Source organism: Elephas maximus, chromosome 3 (assembly GCF_024166365.1).
Source record: "Elephas maximus indicus isolate mEleMax1 chromosome 3, mEleMax1 primary haplotype, whole genome shotgun sequence".
NCBI classification, from domain to species: Eukaryota; Metazoa; Chordata; class Mammalia; order Proboscidea; family Elephantidae; genus Elephas; species Elephas maximus.
In genome coordinates this window covers 165,395,980-165,415,507 of record NC_064821.1, presented here as the reverse complement: position 1 = coordinate 165,415,507, position 19,528 = coordinate 165,395,980, and the positions used below count along the sequence as shown (strand labels likewise).

Genomic DNA, 19,528 nt, shown 5'->3' with positions numbered 1-19,528 from the left:
AAGATCAGAGGGGAATTATCTTGAAGGGTATAAAATGAACCAAGAGCTTTTAGTCAAGGCCATTACAGCATCAGCTCCAGTGCAAAGTCAGGTAGGTGTCTATCCTGAGAAGGTTTTGTGTAGTGAAATGTTCTTATTCTAATTTTCCTTCATTTTCCCCATGTTAAAATCTATTCTAAAATCGCAAGCTTTGATAGGCTTTAAAATTTTTAAACTATTGTTCGAAATTGCTCGGTGGGGGTGAAGGTAAGTGAATAACATACGTAAGAAAAAAATAAAATTCCATTGACAATTGATCAATTTCCTAATGAACATTGATATGCATGGCTTTCTTCTCCTGTTTATTTTTTTATTTAAATATTTTTATGAATTGAATAATCTGTGTATTTAATTCTCTCAAATGTTGATGGTCATCTATGATGAAAATATACTTCAGGGAAAACAAAGTAGATTCATTTTTAAGCACCTGCAGGGGTAATGGACTCTGTATCCTAAGGTCTTTTTAGCTACTTAATAGCTAAACCTCCTTGGATAGTGTCCAACACACACCTGCCTAATAGTACATTTTGCTTTCTGGAAAATTACAGTGCTTTAGTAAAGTCCCTGGAAACCCTGATGGTGTAGCGGTTAAAAGCTATGGCTGCTAACCAAAAGGTCAGCAGTTCTAATCCACCAGACACTCCTTGGAAACAGTTCTACCCTGTCCTATAGGGCCACTGTGAGTTAGAATCAACTCAGTGGCAATGGGTTTGGTTTGGTTTTTTGGTTAGTGAAGTCCCAGGATTGTTCATAGGGTGGCCAACAGATTCTTTTCATGGTATAGTAAGGAATTTGGAGAGAAAAGATTGGCAAAGGAAATTAGCAGAATACAGAGAATTTTTTTTTTTTTTTTAAACGAAGGTGGTGAGACTTAGAAGAGTGAAAAGAATGAGAAAGAGGCAAAGGAAAGAACATATCTTGGAATAAGGAAAAACATTGCAAGTGGGGACATATGTGGTCATGCCATTGACATCTCTTATTATTTAGGAACTGAAATCATGCCTTCTGTGTTCAGGGGCTCAATAAATCATGCATGATGATTTTAAAAGAGGTAATTAAGTTGCAGAGATGAGAACCCAGGAGGCAATAAAGGAGAAATTGTGGCATATAAGAAGGTATTAATTAACACTAATTTATAGAGTGTTACATAGTTATATAGCCTTTCTTCTGTAGAATTCCAAGTGCGTCACGTGTATTTTTTTTTAATCTTTTTATGATTTTTGGAAGGGGCATATAGGAAAATGAATGCACAGGATATTAAATTTCTCAGTTACACACATCTGCAATTAAATCTGGAAGCAGAATTCCAGGTCACTAGCTCTTAACCAGGGATCAGACACTAATTTACCATATAGAATCACAGACTACTTGTGCTGAAAAGACCTTCCTGACCATCTTCTGGGCTCTGAGCCTTTCTTTTCTAGGTGAGGAAATTGTGGACCGGAAAGATTCTGTGGACGAGGTTTCACTATTTTCAATAAGGAAGAAAAAGGATAGTTTTTCCCTCCTTTACATCCACAAAGTTATATAGCTACTATGGCCAATAGTTTTTTTCCTTTTGTTATTTTACACTCCTGCATTTATAAGAGGAACTTTGAAAAAGTAGAGAGTGTCCATGGTGAATATGGCAGTAACAGGTAAAACTTCCAAAACAATTTTTATCCAGTAACTTAAAAAAGAGTCAGGTGTACTTGTCTCTTTCTATTTGAGATGGGGAAACTAAGACCCAGGCGGATTTAATATTTCAGTCAATTTCTCATAGATCCATGGGAGATCTTAAAATAGAACTCTGTTTCTTAATTTATAGACCAATATTCTTACCAGTAGGTCACTGGGCATCTACTTTACATAGAATCACGGAGCTAGAAATTAGAATACATGAAATTCATTACTTCTGATGGTGAAAACCCAGTAAGTAGCAGGCTGGTTAGATAGACAAGAACCATATCCGCATAGTGGGTGAGTGTTTTACATCATTTCCTCAGCTGATGTTTTTAAGACCCTGCAAAAGATCCTCTAAGCATGTGGCTCTAAAAAAATGAAACCAACTCTATGCCATGAAGGGGGCTCACATTTGTGAAGCGCTTGAGAACACAAGACTCTAGGAGCGAGAAATTTTGTTTTCTTGCCTTAATTCAAATAACAACAAACTACGAAAAAATTCTGGAATATGCAAAACTGGATTTAGAAGAGTTCACCCTTAATATTGGAAAGTCTTCTTAAAGTATCTAGTTCACTTCCTTATCTATACAGAAGTGAGTGAAGTAAACATAGGGAATCTTTGGTAATTGTAGGTAAGGGAGCCATAATTTGGACTCTTTCAGAGCATTTAGTGCCAGCTATGGTGGCACAGCGGTTAAACTCTTGACTGCTAACCAAAAGGCCAACGGTTTGAATCCACTGGAGAAACACGTGGCAGTTGGCTTCAGAAATGATTTATGGCCTTGGAAAACCTATGGGAAAGGGGTAATGCACTGGGATGGCACCAAAGTTTGGTCATGCTTCTTGGGTTCTTTGCCCTTTTAGATTACGGCCAGTTTGTTGGCCTTTTAGGCTATTGAGCCAAACATTTCAGGAAACTACAGTTCTGAGAAAGCCCTTCCTGAAGTATAATTGTTAACTCACTTCTTAAAATCACAGAGGCAGGTGTTTGGATTGGTTTTCCATTGAATGAATTATTTTATGCTTAGTTAACATACACATCTCCTCTACTTTCCCATTGTGGCATTTCAGGTTGCCATTTCATTGCCCAGTAGAGCTTAGAGGGGCTTGCAAATAGGACTTGTGTTGTGCAAGTTTCTACACAATAGGGTATGTGGATCATAGCCACACCTCAAAGAGTACTAAAACGTTACTGTGAGTATTAAATATGTAAAAGCACCTACTTAGGGCCTAGCACGTAGAAGGCACTTAATAAATGGTAGCTGTTATTATTATTATTGGCAATTTTATGTATTTTAGCTCTCTCCAAGTGTTCCTTCTGAATGTCCTGAAGAGATACATATAATAGGTTCTTTAATTTTATCTTTGATTTAGCATGACTGCTATCTTCGTGATGTCCATACTTTTTGGCTTCATATGTGGGCAAACGATGTCTTTTTGTGTTCCAACTGAGTACACAATGCACGTCGAAAGGTGGGAGTGTGCTTATTGCCTAGCTATCAACACCACAGTCTGTGCTGGATATTGTATGACACGGGTATGTAGTTCATCTCCCTTTTTTTTTAGCTATCAGTTAGATAAACCTAGAGTCAGTCTATTCCTATCCAGAAAGAATATGAAATAAATCATAACCTCATTTCTGAAATGTAATTGTTACTGGTTCCTTAAATCTAGAATGTATAGATTACAATATTATTTTAATATTTTATAATGGTTTAACTTCTCCGTATTTATTTAAACCTTATTCTTGTTCCCATGATCATGGATAAAAGATTGTCAATTCCGTCTCTGTGGGATTCAGTGTGGATATGTTCAGTTGGTATTGGGGAGTGGGATGAAGAATCCTTCCCCTGGTCCTATTTGTGTCAGAGGACACTTGATAGCAAATAAAAGTGAATTGACTTTTATCTGATTCCATTATCTATATGTTTCTGAAAGTTCCATCACATTATACTCCCTTTTTTGTTTTTTTCCTCAGGATATTAATGGCAAGCTGTTTCTCCCCAAGTATGCTCTGTCCCAGAATGTTTGTGCATATAGAGACTTCATCTACAGGACTGTAGAAATACCGGGATGCCCACGCCATGTTGCTCCCTATTACTCCTACCCTGTTGCTGTAAGCTGTAGGTGTGGCAAGTGTAACACTGACTACAGTGACTGTATACAGGAGGCCATCAAGACAGACTACTGTACCAAACCTCAGAAATCTTATGCAGTGGGGTTTTCTGTCTAACTTCAATAGAAATGTAACTTGCAATTTGGTTAATGTGTCTATCTGGAATAAAACTAATAAAATATCAATATATTTCGCAATACCTTATGTACACTTTGAGTCCTGTTTCATCCATACACATACCCATACATGCATTAGAGGGCTGAAGGGGCTTTAGAAGGGAAGGCGAGTGAAACAGCCTTTCAAGCTCATATGAAGGATGGTTTCCACATGAGAGGGTAGAGTGGAAGTAAAAGGGGGTATAGGGGCTAATGAAGCCAGCCTTCAGCTGACTCTTCTAACAGAGGGTCAGGATGTTTGCCTTATCATAGAAAGTGAATATGGGACCACTAAGAATTAGGAGGAGATGGTAATGTGACCAGAAGCTGAAGGAATCGATGGCACCAGGGTACTGGAAACACCTACTTCAAGGCTAGAAGCAGAGTTGGTGTGGAGGCGGGGAAGAAGGAACACGTGAAATCTGCAACATAATGCTTTATCCTAGTCATGCGAATGTGCTGGATAAAACTCCACGAACACTCAGTAAACACTACAGAAACTATTTGATTAAATTACTCTGGTGGGCCAACTGATCAACAAAAGTTATACCCCAAAAAGTCAATCTACAAGGCCTAGAAAAGAGGCCACGATCATTTTACATGTGGAAGCCTAAATCATTCAAGTGACAGGAGATACTCTCCAGCATTTAAACTGAAAGCAACTTGTCCTGTTTTGACTTTTGATGTCAGGGAAAACAATCATGAAAGATTTTAGGGACGGGGAAGAGTGCTGAGGGATTTAACAGAATAGAGTCATCCTGATTCTAATCAACCATCATCAATACTGAAACACTGTTTTCCGGAAAATAAGTTCAGCAAGCAGTTGTTTACGTCTCTTTTCCTTCCTCAGACAATCTTTCATGAGAGTTTGGTTTCAATAGATGTGTGAAATGAGACAGACCCAGTGCCCTGCAGACTTGACCTCAAAAAAAGACTACTTACCCTGTATTTGTCCATTTTTTCCATCCACACTGCCACTATCAAGGTGAATATCACCTTGATAAGCAGGGCGAGTTAGCCAACCCCACAGCAATGATTGCATTCAGCCACCAAACCAAAACCCATGGCTGTCGAGTTGATCCCGACTCATAGTGACCCTATAGGGCAGGGTAGAACTGCCCCACAGGGCTTCCATAGAGCAGATGGTGGATTTTGGTTAGTAGCTGAGTTCTTAACTACCACACAAACAGGGCTCCAGCTATCTTGCAAATGTCTGCATGTGACAGTGTTGGGTGGTGGGGAGGGTTGTATAGATGGGTTAATACCAAGCCCATGCTTTGCCAATAGGGAGGGAGTAATTCCACCTTTCTATACAAAAGAGTCAGGGACTGTCACTAGTTTTACTGTATTACCTGAAGTTCAAGGAGCCCTGGTGGCACACTAGTTAAGCACTTGGCTGCTAACTGAAAAGTCGGCAGTTTGAACCCATCAGCTGCTCTGCAGGAGAAAGATGTGGCAGTCCTCTTCTGTAAAGATTTCAGCCTAGGAAACCTTATGACAGAGCTCTACTCTGTCCTATAGGGTCGGTATTAATTAGCATGGCCCCAAATATTGATCTAGGGCTTTAGAGCCTCATATCACTTGATAGCATGGATACTTAAAGCTGCAGGATATAACTTCTCCGAAAACTGTCTATTAGATATAAATCTTTGATTAATAGAGAAAAAGAGTAAAATTCAAACCTAACTGGCACTAGTCACCTATGACATTCATAGATTCTGAAAAACATTTTCTAAGCACTTGAACTCTTGAAAGGCTGACAAGTTTAGGGAGGTTTCATATAAACAGTCCAGCTCAGAAGGCATTATTTAAATGGGCTTCTTCAAACTGCACAGAGGCTAGGCATGGGTGTGGTGGGCCTGTGCCTTCATGGACCACAGAGTTCCTCAGAGTGGGCACACCAGAGATGACTCATTTCCTCCCACTGAAGGCAATCCATTTGCAATAGATGCCCATATACATTATATTAAACTATTCTTGAAAGTGGAGCTGTACAGGACAGATAATCTTTAGTATTAGATGTTGCCTAACTGGGGAGAGAGTTTAGGGATTGGGATGACTGACAACTTGCCTCAACTGGATCCAGAAACTGGGGAAGAGAGAAATGCTGTTTTAGAGGGCCTTGGTTTTCTCTGGGTTTAAGAGAGGGAGCATGAATAGACAGCTTGGAAATGGGAAGGTGAGCAATCATTGTGTGTGTCACAGGAGAAAGATCCTCTTCAGTGGTCTTTAAATTTAACCTAAAATTTAAAGAAGTTGATTCTTGGCAGAAGAAGTTTGAGATTCAGTGCTTAAAAAAAAAAAAGTACCTCTTGTTTTTCATTTGACTTTGAAATACAAAGAGTTCTTTCATAATTAATTGAATTTGGGATCAGTGCAACTCCAATCTCTGCTTTCCTAATGGCCAAATTCTTTAGGAGTGAGTGTACCAGGGTGAATATTATTGGTAGGTAACCAATTGATGCTTCTTAGTAATACAACTTCAAGTAGTGGAAGCTCTTCTTTATATAAGAAATTGCTGCTTTTTAAGAACTACAATAAAAATTATTTTATTGAGGCAACTTCCACACTATCCTTACTGTTGACTCTTGAGCTCCTCCCTACCCTCTCATCTCTCCAGATTAATCCCTACTTATCCTTTAAGACAACTCTGGTTTCACTTTCTCTAATTCTATTACCCTACCTCCATCTGCTGCTTCTGCTTGTGTAGCATCCATTTCTTTTCTTCTGGAAACTGAACCTTCCTTTGAGGGTCTTCCCTACCCCCACTGTTAGTTTAGGTTGTTTGAATGGGACTGATGGCGGTGGACATGCCACTTAGGCTCAGCTAAGCCTGGCTTCCCCTACGCTTCTGTCAGTTTGTTGTACTGTGGGGGCTTGTGCGTTGCTGTGATACTGGAAGCTATGTCACTGGTATTCAAATACCAGCAGGGTCACCCCCGACAGACAGGTTTCAGCTGAGCTTCCAGACTAAGCACAGACTAGGAAGAAGGGCCCAGCGGTCTACTTCTGAAAAGAATTAGCCAGTGAAAACCTTGTGAATAGCAGTGGAACATTGTCTGATATAGTGCAGGAAGATGAGCCCCCCAGGTTGGAAGGCACTCAAAACATGACTGGGGAAGAGCTGCCTCCTAAAAGAAGAGTTTACCTTAATGACATGGATGGAGTCAAGCTTTCAGGACCTTTATTTGCTGGTGTGGCACAACTCAAAATGAGAAGAAACAGCTGGAAACATCCATTAATAATTGGAATGTGGAATGTACGAAGTACGAATCTAGGAAAACTGGAAATCATCAGAAATGAAATGGAACGCATAAAGATCAGTATCCTAGGCATTAGTGAGCTGAAATGGACTGGTACTGGTCATTTTGAATCAGACAACCATATGGTCTACTATGCAGGGAATGACAACTTGAAGACGAACGGTATTGCACTCATTGCCAAAAAGAACATTTCAAGGTCTATCTTGAAGTACAACACTGTCAGTGGTAGGATAATATCCATATGCCTACAAGGAAGAACAGTTAATACAACTATTTTTCAAATTTATGCACCAACCACTAAGGCCAAAGATGAAGAAACTAAAGACTTTTACCAACTTCTGCAGTCTGAAATTGATCGAACATGCAATCAGGATGCACTGATAATTACTGGTGATGACTGGAGTGCGGAAGTTGGAAACAAAGAAGAATCGGTAGTTGGAAAATATGGCCTTGGTGATAGAAATAAGGCTGGAGATTGCAAGATTGAATTTTGCAAGACTTAATGATTTCTTCATTGCAAATACCTTTTTTCACCAACATAAAGGGCGACGATACACATGGAATTCGCCAGATGGAATTACCAGGAATCAAATCCACTACATCTGTGGTAAGAGACGATAAAAAAACTCAGTATCATCAGTCAGAACAAGGGGCCGACTTTGGATCAGACCATCAATTACTCAGATGCAAGTTCAAGCTGAAACTGAAGAAAATTAGAACAAGTCCATGGGAGCCAAAGTATGACCTTGAGTATGTCTCACCTGAATTTAGAGACCATTTCAAGAATAGATTTGACACACTGAACACTAATGACTGAAGACCAGACGAGTTGTGGAATGACATCAAGGATGTCATACAGGAAGAAAGTAAGAGGTCATTAAAAAAATGGGAAAGAAAGAAAAGACCTAAGTTGATGTCAGAAAAGACTCTGAAACTTGCTCTTGAACGTCACAGAAAAAATGATGAAGTAAAAGAACTGAAGATTTCAAAGGGCGGCTCGAGAAGACAAAGTAAAGTATTATGATGACATGTGCAAAGACCTGGAGAACTCTTAAAATATACACAAATTTAATTTTAATGAAACAAAAGTACGATTCAATTAATCTACTAGCTTCAAGAGCCCACGAGCACTCCCTCTCAGGGGTGGGAAAAATGGGGTTGCTGAAATTGAGGGGCTGGTGGCCAAAGGGGATGTCAAGGTGGCAGTGAACCAGGAAAGTCCGTGGCCTATGGAAGCCCCAATGGCAGCATATAGGGCCACGGAAACCATGTTTGACCTATGACAGCAAGGGTTCCTCTTACAATCTTCGGTGAACACTTCATAAGTGTAAGCATGCTCTCTCACTGCCATCTTCCCATGAACCTCATTCTCATCAGCCAAACCTATTAGCGTTGTTCAAAAGGGAAAGGAGAGCAACTATTGTTGCTGGTTGTGTGGGGGTCTACGTTGGACCTTGATTCACTGTGCATTTTTACAGACTGAGCCACAGATAACAAAGGAGCTATTCTGGGGAAGAGAAGTATACTTAGGGCAAAACGATATTAATTGAAATACAGCTATATGAAATCAAAGTCCTTAGAGCAGGTGTTGCTTTAAGGGCAGGTCCTGCTCCCAATAAACCCGTGCCCACTGAGTTGATTCTGACTCACAGGGACCCTATAGGACAGAGTAGAAATGCCCCATAGGGGCTGGTGGATTCAAACTCTCGACCTTTTGGTCAGAAGCCGAGCTCTTAAGCACTGCGCCACCACAGCTTGTCCAGCTTCCAATAGTAACATAAAAAAGTTACTACTCTGTTTCCTTTTTCACCATAGTGTGGGTTGATTGGTAGTTGGACATGTAGATAAATTGTGTGAAGGTGTGTAGAAAGATATAACAGTATTTTAAGACAAATCAAACAATCAATTCCAGTTCTTAGAAAATTTAATTTGAAATAACTTAAAATATGTCATCATTAAGAAATTTTAATTTAGTGCCTTGGCAAGAGAGGCTTAATGAAATGTTTGGGTCTGGTCTCAAATGAGCTTAAGTAAACAGAAATAACAACAACAACAAAAAATATATATGTGTGTGTATATATATATCTTGAAATATACATGTATCTTGAAATATGTATAACTTGAACATATATACATATATATAAAACTCAAATATATACACACACATATATACATACTTTGGTGTATATATATTCAAGTTTTATATATGTATATACATTCAAGTTATATATATTTCAATATATATATACACACATACACACATATATGTGTATATTCAAGTTACATACCTGTATATATATTTCAAGATATATACATACGCACATACATACATCTCTCTCTTTCTACATATACAGAAAATGTATAGCTTACCCTCATTTAGTGATGTAGTTCTCTAATTTTACACATGGCACAAATTCTGGAAAAATTACCCCCAAAAGGGGCACATTAACCATATACGGAACAGCTCTCCACTTCCCCGTTTTGAACTATGGTAGTCTTCTTCAAGGCTGTTAACTCATATATGGAACGAAACTCATTTTTGTTGAATCAGAGATGAGTTGGAATGACCCTCAGTGTGCCCTGGGGCCTGTCGCCTGTCTTCAGGCAGAGAAATGAACTAAATGACCTAATGAATAAAGCCACCGAGAGTGAGATTAGACTGTCGTCTGTTTTTTTGCTTTAAAAGTTTCATTTCATAACTATTGGAGTACAAATATCTATTTCATGAAGTGATTTTCTTAAAATAATCTTTCTTTAGTTATAAAAAAAAACAGACACAGTAAAATAGCTATGCACAATTAAATTTTTAGCCTTCTTCTAATCTGACGGGTTTTCCTAGAAAAGCTTCCTCCAAAGTTAGTAGTAGCAAGTGTGGCAGAAAGAGAAATGCGGCTTTCTATGGGACTGAGAATATTTCAAGCAGTTATATCTTTTCAGCAAAGGCTTTATAAAAGCTTCTTTCCCTTAGTGCACATCCAGAGACTTGTTTTCTCACACGTGTACACACTCACCTGGGGTGTCCCAGTCCCCCATACTTTCACTTTGTTGTGGCACTTTTAAATGTAATTAAAGAAAAACAAAAAACAAAACTCCATGATTTGGAGTACCAAGTTGTTAGAAGCCCTGGTGATGCAATGGTTAAGCACTTGGCTGCTAACTGAAAGGCTGGCAGTTCGAATTCACCCAGTGACTCCGTGGGAGAAAAGACTTCGCAATCTGCTTATGTAAAAGTTACAGTATAGGAAACCCTATGCAGCAGTTCTACTCTGTCACATTGGGACGTTATGAATTGAAAACCGCCTCAAAATCACCTAACAACAACAGCAATGAAGTTGTTGAAAGTTACTAATATGCCAATTCACATCCTAAATTTGGGTTTGCTGTTGTCATTGTTGTTAGCTGCCACGGAGAGTCCAACTCATGGTGACCCCATGTGTGCAGAGTAGAACTGTGTTCCATGGGGTTTTCAAGGCTTTGACCTTTCAGAAGGAGGTTGCCAGCCACGTGTGTCTTCCAAGGCACCTCTAGGTGGGTTTGAACCGCTCAGCTCGTAGCCAAGTGCTTAACCGTTCACACCACCCAGGAACTCTACATTTGGGTTTACGTACCTAAAATCAATCATTAAAGCCATAAAAGGAGCTGAAAATTTTATTCTCTTAAGGGATTTGTACAGAAAGGACACATTTATGTTGTGTGTGTGTGTATAAGTATTCTTGTTTCCTTAGCTTGTCCCTCTTGTGTGCACACACCCAGGCGAGGATGCTTTTCTATTGCTTTTTTGTGTATTGTTATTATTTTTTTAGTTTGGCCAAGAATGCTCATGAGATAATATATGAATTAAGTTGGATTTTGTTTTATTTATTTTAAGTGGGGAAAACTGTAGTTCTTAATCTAGGGAAAAGAATTCTCTAAGTGAATAAATAAGAATACACACACAAAAAAAGGAAAATACGTAAACTCAAGTTATGAGGTATTTCAAAGATACAGTGCTGGTAAAGATTCTCTTCCCCACAATTTGCAACTGCCAGGCCTCTTGCTTTAGTCTTTCTAGCCTTACATCTGGAGAAACACAGAGAAGTCCGAGATAAAAGCCACTCTGAGGATGTAAGGGTTGCAGAATTCAGAGCAAAGTCAGAAAAGGAAAAGTAGTACAGCAATATGTACATGTCTTTGTCTGAGAACAAAAATATTTCTATAAAAAGCTGTTACAAGTTTTTTCTTTTCTTTTTTTTTTTTTGTCCTAAAAACACTCACTTTTTTAGGGCACATGATTGTCTATGTGACTGCTATTTCCAGAGGGAGGTTTTTTTTTGTTTTTAAAAACACTAGGAAAGCATGAGTTGCTCACATTAGATTTTCCATGCTATATTTAGTTTCACTGGTGTGTTTAGTTTTAAAGCTGTGTTTACTACATTCTGGGGATAGCATGTATATAAAAAAAGGAAATCCTTACACACAACTTAGACGGTCAGTTTTAACATTCCACTGTGATCTCTCAAAGCCTGTAGTTTCTTGACACCATTTTCTAGAAATCCCTGAATTCTCTGTACCCGACTTTCCACGGCTAGAGTTTGAGAAACTGACCATTTATCAAGTTTTCTGAACTGGCAAATTCTGAAAGTTTATCAAAACTTTTGATTCTTTTTTTTTTTTGGTTGTTAAATAGGTTACTCCCTTTCCACAACAAAAATTAGGAATTCCCAGCCAACAGCTCTCATTATCTGTAATGCATATACCAGAAACACTCACCCACACATAACATGCTCTCAGTCAGGACATAGGCACTCACCCAAAGGGCAAGCCAGTAGTGAGCCCTCCATACAAACATGTGCAAATGTACAATTGATACCAAATTACTTTCAGGTCTTAATGTCCTTTGGATATTAAAAATGAGCCGGAAGGCAGCTCCCATGACATTTAGTATGAAAGCTTTCGATTGTAATTTTCATGTAGAAGTGGCTTCATATCACATCTTGCGAGTTTCGTATTGCACAGCAAAGGACCATGCTGAATATCATGCCAAAGATCTGAAACAGAAGGGTCCGCATGTTAGTGACTTGCATATGTGTCTGAAAACTGCCTGCATGTCTAACTTAAGTTAATCAATACTCACCGGTTAGAAATGGCATTTTTATATGTACTTAAAAATGGCTACTGGTTAAGGATTTCCACATTAACCGTTTAAAATGCACTACTACTACATTATTGCCGTTAACAAATAACAAGGACTTTAAGAAAAAAGCCCTGTTTCTAGCTTAAAGAAGAGTTCTTAATAACTGTAAAGCAGACAGATACACTACTGGTTTTGTGATTTTATATTTAAGGTAAATACCAGATCTTGTATCTCTTTTATATATTTTGAAAAATATGTTGTTTAAATACTCTTGCGTTCTAAATAGCTTTCTATTGTCAGAAAAGTTTTGAATTTTTGCAACGGTGACCACATATTAAAAAGCATTTATTCATTCCTGGTCCATTTCTTCTCTAATTTTTTTTTTTTTTTTTTTTTTTTTTTGTGGCCCATTCCTAGTACAAATGTTGCTTCACTGTTTAACTCAACAGTTTTACCATAAGCTGAGGTGTTTGACCATGGGGTTACTGACTTCTTTCTCTCTCTTGGAAAGTTCTTTGAGAGGCCAAATAGTTGGGCAAAATCCATGCCACTTAAGATAATTTGAATGGAAGGATGACAAAAGACCTTTCTTGCTCTTGCTCACTTCCCCTACAATTTTGTAGAGCCAGTGAAATCCCACCTGTGGGTGTACAATGTTTAAAAACTATTGTCAATGTTCTTTAAAAAATTGGTCCCATAATTTTCTGGTTCTCTCCTTAGTCCTATCCTGTCAGACTACGAACTTGGAATGCTAATTTCAAAATAGCACATATGATCTTTTTATTTTTTTGGAGGGAAGGGAGCTTATGGTAAGGGAATCATCAGGAGCAGGATTTCAAACTTCTGGCTGACAGAACTCAGAACCAGCGTGTGGCAGGGGAGACACCTAAAGGACGTTTGGTTAACTGATTACTCTGTGAAACTCTTACAAAGAAAAGCACTGAAGAAAAAACTGTACCGGGTGCTAATTCCAGATGGCCAACAGAGGGCGCTTCCCATTACCGTGGTTGCCAGGTTTGATGCAACCCCCACCTTATTATGGTTGAACTCTGAGGGAATCCCCTCGGAAAGAAACCTCTTCAGCCTCAGCCTGCCACAGTCAGGAGTCAGTGGTGGCCACTTTTAGGCTGCTCATTCGTTGAGATCAGGGAATTGTTTAGGAGGGTCTATTCGATGCCTCCATAATGTAGAACATTTTCAAAACTTGTACCCCAGGACTGCCCCTGGGGAGCACAGAATGGCCATCAGGCTAGCACCAGAGCAGATAGGGAGGGCCTGAGAGATGCCCCTGGATTTGGAGGCACTGTATTTCCACCCACTGTCCCACCTCTCTGTGCTCTAAATACCAAAAAGGCGAAGGGTGCTTGTGGGTACCCTGAGCACTGCGGATTCATTGAGTTCCTGATAATTCCCATTGCCCTCCGTTTAGATTAGGCCATGAGTTAATATATAGAGGGCTACAGAGTAAGCACGTTAGCTACTATTGCCTAACTCCTGGACAGTAGAAATCACCTCTTAACTGGCCTCCCTGACTCCAGCGTTGCCTCCCTTCAACCTTTCCACCACACTGTTACCCTTGGTCCTTGTAACGCTTGGTAACACCCCTTTGGCTTAAGGATAAAGCCCAGGCTCTTTAAAGGGGCAAACACAGACCTCTATTATATAATCCAGATGACTTCTCCAGTGCCATCTCTTGCTACTCCTACCACGCCCTTCTGCCCCTATCAATTCTTCTAGCACACCCTTTTTTTGTCCTTTAGCAGTACTGAAGCAGCTGCAGGTGCCTGGATGCACTATACATCACATCTTTGCATATGATATTCCCTTTGCCTGAATTTTGGGTTTGGAAACCCTCAAATTTTACAGAGCTAGCATTTATCAAGTGTGATAGACACTTTATATGAATTAATTCCTTTAATATATCATTAGCACTTTATACCTATTATCTCATTTAATTTTCATCATAATCCAATGAGGTCGGTATATTAAAATCCCTCTTTTACAGATGACAGAATTGAGGCACAGAGAAACTGTCTCCAGGTCCCAGAGCTTATAAGTAATGGAGCCAGGAGTTGAATCCCGACAGCATGATGCCCAAGCTGGTACTATCAATCCCGATACTATACTGCCTTTTCACATCACAGGTGAGAGACCTGATATTACAGTAGTAAGAATGTTTGACGGTAAGAAGAAACCCAGAATTGAAAGTCACTTATCTAGTTTAAACTGGGTAGCCTTAAAATGGGAAGCTATTGCAATGATAAGCTCAAGGTCATGATTACATTCAAGCTGAAAGTTGTATTGATGCATCTAATTGGCTTTGCTATTAGGAGAGGTTCCTGTGAACAAATGTCTTTGTACTTTATAAGAAAAAGCTCATAGGATACCGCCAAATCATGCTTGAAGAGAAGTAAAATGTTCAAGGTAAAAGAGGTAAGTTCTGGAACTTTCTCACCGTGAGACCTGCAATTCCAATACCGACAATTCCGACGAGCTGGAGCTTAACACTGATTACGGTCTCAATTTCATCAATGCAATTCTGGAAAAAAAAAAAAAAATGTCGGGAATAACAACTGATTCTATCCATGAAATCGCCCTGGCCCACTCCCTTCCTTCTCTACAGACCATCCTGCGAAGGTTAATCAGGGTAACTATCCACACCAGCTGCTACCAATATCTAAACCATCCCTCTCGGGTACCGTCATCCTGGGAACCTTAAAGCAAAAACGTAATTTGGGGAAAAAAGATATAATTCTCTCCTTTTGGTGGGATTTTCCTGTTTAGGCCAGTGGCTGCTTTAGAGTCTTGAAACCCGGCTGGAGGAAGCAGTTCTGGCATCTGGGGCATTTAAAATTTGGGGGCTTCTTACCTTCAGCAAAGAATAGTGAGTAAAAATCCCTAAAATAATAACCCATTGCTTTTGGATTATAATTTATAGTTTAAAAGCCTTTCTAAATACTCGATCTAATTTATTACATCAGCTGGTATTACCCATTAGGGAACCAAAGTCTGTACAGGTTCAAATTAAACTTAGGGAAGCCAAGTGTTGGGAGCTGGAGCGCCCCTCTCTTCTATGGTGGCCGAGCTGGGCTAGGTGGGTCCTTATCCTCTTATCTGTTCCCCTAAGAGACCCCTGAAGGTTGGGTTCAAAGAACTCTCCTTGATGGAGGGGAAAATTGGACAAGGATAGAAGATTACCTGTAAGCATAATTAGTCTTCCCAGCTTCAAAAGCTTCTATTTGGAATCCTCTTAAGTACAGAGGTTTGCTCAAACCCAGCTGAGTCTTCCATCTGCTCAAACCATTTTATTTGTCCCTGGTCGGCTCCGTCCGATCCCCAGGGAAGCTACACCAAGCCCTCACCACTCCCCTTATGTCTGCTATCACATTGTTCATTCATTCAATGAACATTTCCTCAGTATCTACCTTGTATCAATCGCTGGAATAGGGGTGGGGATATGGAGATAAATAAGACATGGTTTCTGCTCTCAGAGAGCTCACAGCTTAGAGAAGGACACAAGCCCACAAAAGATAATTCTAATACAGTATGGTAAAAGTTTGAGAACTACTGCTCTAGACAGTGGCTCCCTTACTTCCTGGCAAAAATGAGAGTCAACTTACAGCAGTTCTTCCAACTTTCCTCTCCCTCCCCTATAAGCTTAGATGCTCCACTCATTCAGTGCCAGGACTGTCGCAGGGACTGAGAAGACCAAGTCAACAAGGCAGTGCCACTCCTTCCTTCTTTTCCTCTCACAGGTGCCCTTTCTCTGCTGAAAGTTAACTCCTTTACAGGCTCTGGATCTCATTCTCTCATCTCCTTCCTGTACCTTTGGCCTCTTCTCTACTGACATTCCACTCATCACATAACACCATGCTCAAGTTGTTCAATCAATGGAAACAAACCCCCTCTCCTAGGACAGTCCCCCTCGAGCTCTGCCCATATTCTCTCTTCTCCTTCTCAGGCAGCCTCTTTTTGTGGAAAACAAACCAACAAAATACATATTAGTTTTTGCTTAATTATAAAAGGAATAAATGGTTATTGAAGACATTTGGAAAACAGATAACGTAAAAAGCAGAAAATAAAAATCATCTGTATTCCTAACGCTAAAGATAATACGTAACATTTTTGGTGAGTTTTCTTACACACACAAATATACTCCCACACTTAGTTCATCCTTTATATATGGCCATGTGTTTTTACAACTTTAAAATACAACTTCAAAAATGTCTTGTTTCATTAAAAATTCCTTGATATCCTGATTCTTAATGGCTGTAAAACATTTCATCATATGAGTGTGCCATAATTTCTTTGAACAATTCCCCAGAGTTACACATTGAGGGCCTATCCAATATTCCGTTCTTATAAATAACACTGCAATGAATCCTGTCGCACTAAATCTCCGTTCACATCTCAGATTTTTTTTTTTTTTTCTTTAGAGTAACTCTGGGATGTGAAAATTCTGAATCAAAGAGCATGAACATACTTAACCCTCCAACCTTACATGGTCGTACTGACCTCTAAAATCCCTGTCCCAATGTCTCTGACAATGCTCATTTCACATCACCCTTGCCAACTCTGTGCATTAGTATTAAAGAAAAGTTGGCCAATTTTATAGGTTAAAAAAAATGGCATCTCTTCATTCGAATTTGCTATTAATTCTTACAATTATTATTAATCACATACTTTTTTTGTGTGTGTTTAATGGTAATTTGTATTTTGTCTTTTATGAACTCTCTTTTCGTGTCCTCTGCCTACAGCCAAACCACCTGAAAGGGTGCCCCCCTCTGCACATCTCGTGTCCTGCAGCCTGGGCTCTGTCTTCCCTCCTTCCCGGAAACTGCTCTCGTCAAGGTTCACCAGTTGCTTCCTTAACTGTAAATCCTGTCAGTTTTTCAGTAGTTGTCTTATTGGACCTTCTCGGGCTTTTAGTTCCCCAGACAAACCATCATGTTTTTTGCTTCTGTGTCATTGCTTACACTGTTCCCCTGCAGGCAGTCTTCCTCCGGCCCCTCTACTGCCCAGTGCTTGCGTGCTTCTTATACTTGGAGATTTAGCTGATACATCATTGCCCCCCGGGAAGCCGTCCCTGATCCCCCAACTTCTGGCCTCTCCTAAGTGCGGCTCCGTGCTTTCATAGCACCATGCACACTCTGTGGATATCTCTGTTACAGCACTTCATCCAGTTCTGTGTTCCTCTCTTCAGTTAGACTGCAAGTTCCTTCAGAGTAGTGGGTTTGTGTAACTCATCTTTGTATTCATGTATGGTAGTTGGTCAATAAATGCTGAAGTGACCTCAACAACAGCACCTGATGCTGGTGGCCATTTCCTCCTTCCACGGTACCCACAGCATACTTGCTAGGGTCTCCTTCTGTCTGTCTCGTTGCTCCTCCCCAGTTTCCTTGTTTGGAAACCCTTTCTCTGCTCACCCTTAAATATTGTTCCCCAGGGTTCTACCCTTGTCAGTTTCTTCCAGACCTAATGGATCAAATTCATACCTACAGCTTCAAAATTACCATAAAGTACAGACATCCAAACCTCTCTCCTGAGTCACATACTAGATTTTCCAACTGTCTACTGGACATTTCCAGTTGGAAGTTCCACTGACTCCTCAAAATTAGCATGTATAACACTAAACTCACTTTCTTTTCTCCCAAATTTGCTCCTTATCCTCTAGTCCTCAGCTCAACAAACAATGCCATCATCTCTCCAGGTATTGAAGCCAGAAACCCAGCAGCGGATTCTCTTTTCTTCTCTCTTATCTAGCTGGTTACCAGGTTCTGAAGATTTTACTTTCTAAATGACTTTCTCCTCTTCATTCCTGCCGCTCACTCCAGCTGGTTACCAGCTAATGTCTCTTGGCTGACAACGAGAGCAGCCTTCGCAACTGGTCTCCTCAGCTCCAGGTTATTCATTTCCCATCAATCCTCCGCACTGCAACTAGAGTAACCTCATTAAAGTGTAAATTTGATGATGTCCCCTTCTTACTTCAGATTCTACCTTCAATGCCTTCTTAAGCTTGCAGTGTGAACTCTAAACTCTTGGCTTCACAAGAGTATTCGAGCGCTTCAAAAACTGCTCCCCTCCCACAGGCACCCTGGACTTTCAGCCACTCCCATTGCCTGTATTTACTTGAATACACCTACCTTCTCTTGCTTCCCTGTCTTTGCCTGCCCCCTCTGCCTGGAATACCCCACCCACTTTTGTTTGCTGCCTGGATTCCTATTCATCCTTCAAAACTCGTCCTAAGAACCACATCAGGAAAGCCTCACGTGAGCCCTCGACTCCCATGCACCTGGGTGAGTCTGACATGCTCTCTCCAGCGTAGCCCTTGTTCACCCCGTGTGATGTTAAGGCTTGCTTACATGTCTCCCCAGAAGACGGTGGGCACCTTGAGGGTAGTGGCTGTGCCTTGTTAATTTCAGAAGCCTCAGAAGGACTCAATAAACGTTCGATGGATGATTCATGGCGTGAGCTGGAACTAAAATCTCATTCATGCCTTCACAGCCAAATGCCTAAAGTATCTCTCATTGTCCCCATATTCCCTCATTTCCTTCCTCTTTCCTCCACTGTACTTGTGTTTTCCCCAACCACTTCACTGCTCTGTCTGGCAAAAGTCACTAATCATCTTCTAACACCAAATCCAGCAAACTATTTTCAGTCTTCATTTAACCTGTCCTTGTCCCAGCATTTGATTTTATGGATAACTATTTCCTCGACTCGATGGCACTGGAACTGGGTTTTATTTCCTCCCGTGGTTTCTTACATGCCACTGTCTTTGGACTCTCCCCTGACTCTGACTCCTTCCTTCACTATATCTTGTACTATTTTTTTTTTAACTTAGTTCTATCAGAATTTTGTTGTTCTTGTTGAGTATATACACAGCAAAACATGCACTAATTCAGCCATGTCTACATTTATAATTCAGTGACATTGATTACATTCTTTGAGTTGTGCGTCCATTCTCACCCTCCTTTTCTGAATTGTTCCTCCCCCAGTAACATAAAGTTACTATCCCTAAGGTTCCTGTCTAATCTCTCGAATTGCTGTTGTCACTTTGATCCCATATAGGTAGTTCTTAAAAAAGTGTAATGCTCAAGACAGACATTTTATTAGTTAAGCTGAACTATTGTTTGGTTTTAAGAAGACTTCAGGGGATACTTTTGGTTAACATTTAAAGATT

The 19,528-nt window shown here is 40.0% G+C and overlaps 2 protein-coding genes across 2 annotated transcripts in view; one reads left to right on the top strand and one right to left on the bottom strand.

Annotated features, from left to right (window-relative positions):
* The first annotated feature begins 3,076 nt into the window (after positions 1-3,076).
* On the top strand, positions 3,077-3,934 carry TSHB (thyroid stimulating hormone subunit beta). The gene is made up of 2 exons (XM_049875992.1): positions 3,077-3,238; positions 3,680-3,934. Exons 1-2 carry the CDS (start codon positions 3,077-3,079, stop codon positions 3,932-3,934), a joined length of 417 nt encoding a protein of 138 aa, XP_049731949.1.
* Positions 3,935-9,502: 5,568 nt separating this feature from the next.
* The window catches only part of TSPAN2 (tetraspanin 2), a 52,804-nt gene continuing 42,778 nt past the window's right edge, over positions 9,503-19,528 (bottom strand). The window contains exons 7-8 of the mRNA XM_049880006.1: positions 14,804-14,887; positions 9,503-12,262 (exon numbers count right to left, since the gene is read on the bottom strand). Coding sequence (XP_049735963.1) covers positions 12,197-12,262; positions 14,804-14,887 — 150 coding nt within the window. The 3' untranslated portion in view covers positions 9,503-12,196. The remainder of the gene's footprint in view (positions 12,263-14,803; positions 14,888-19,528) is intronic.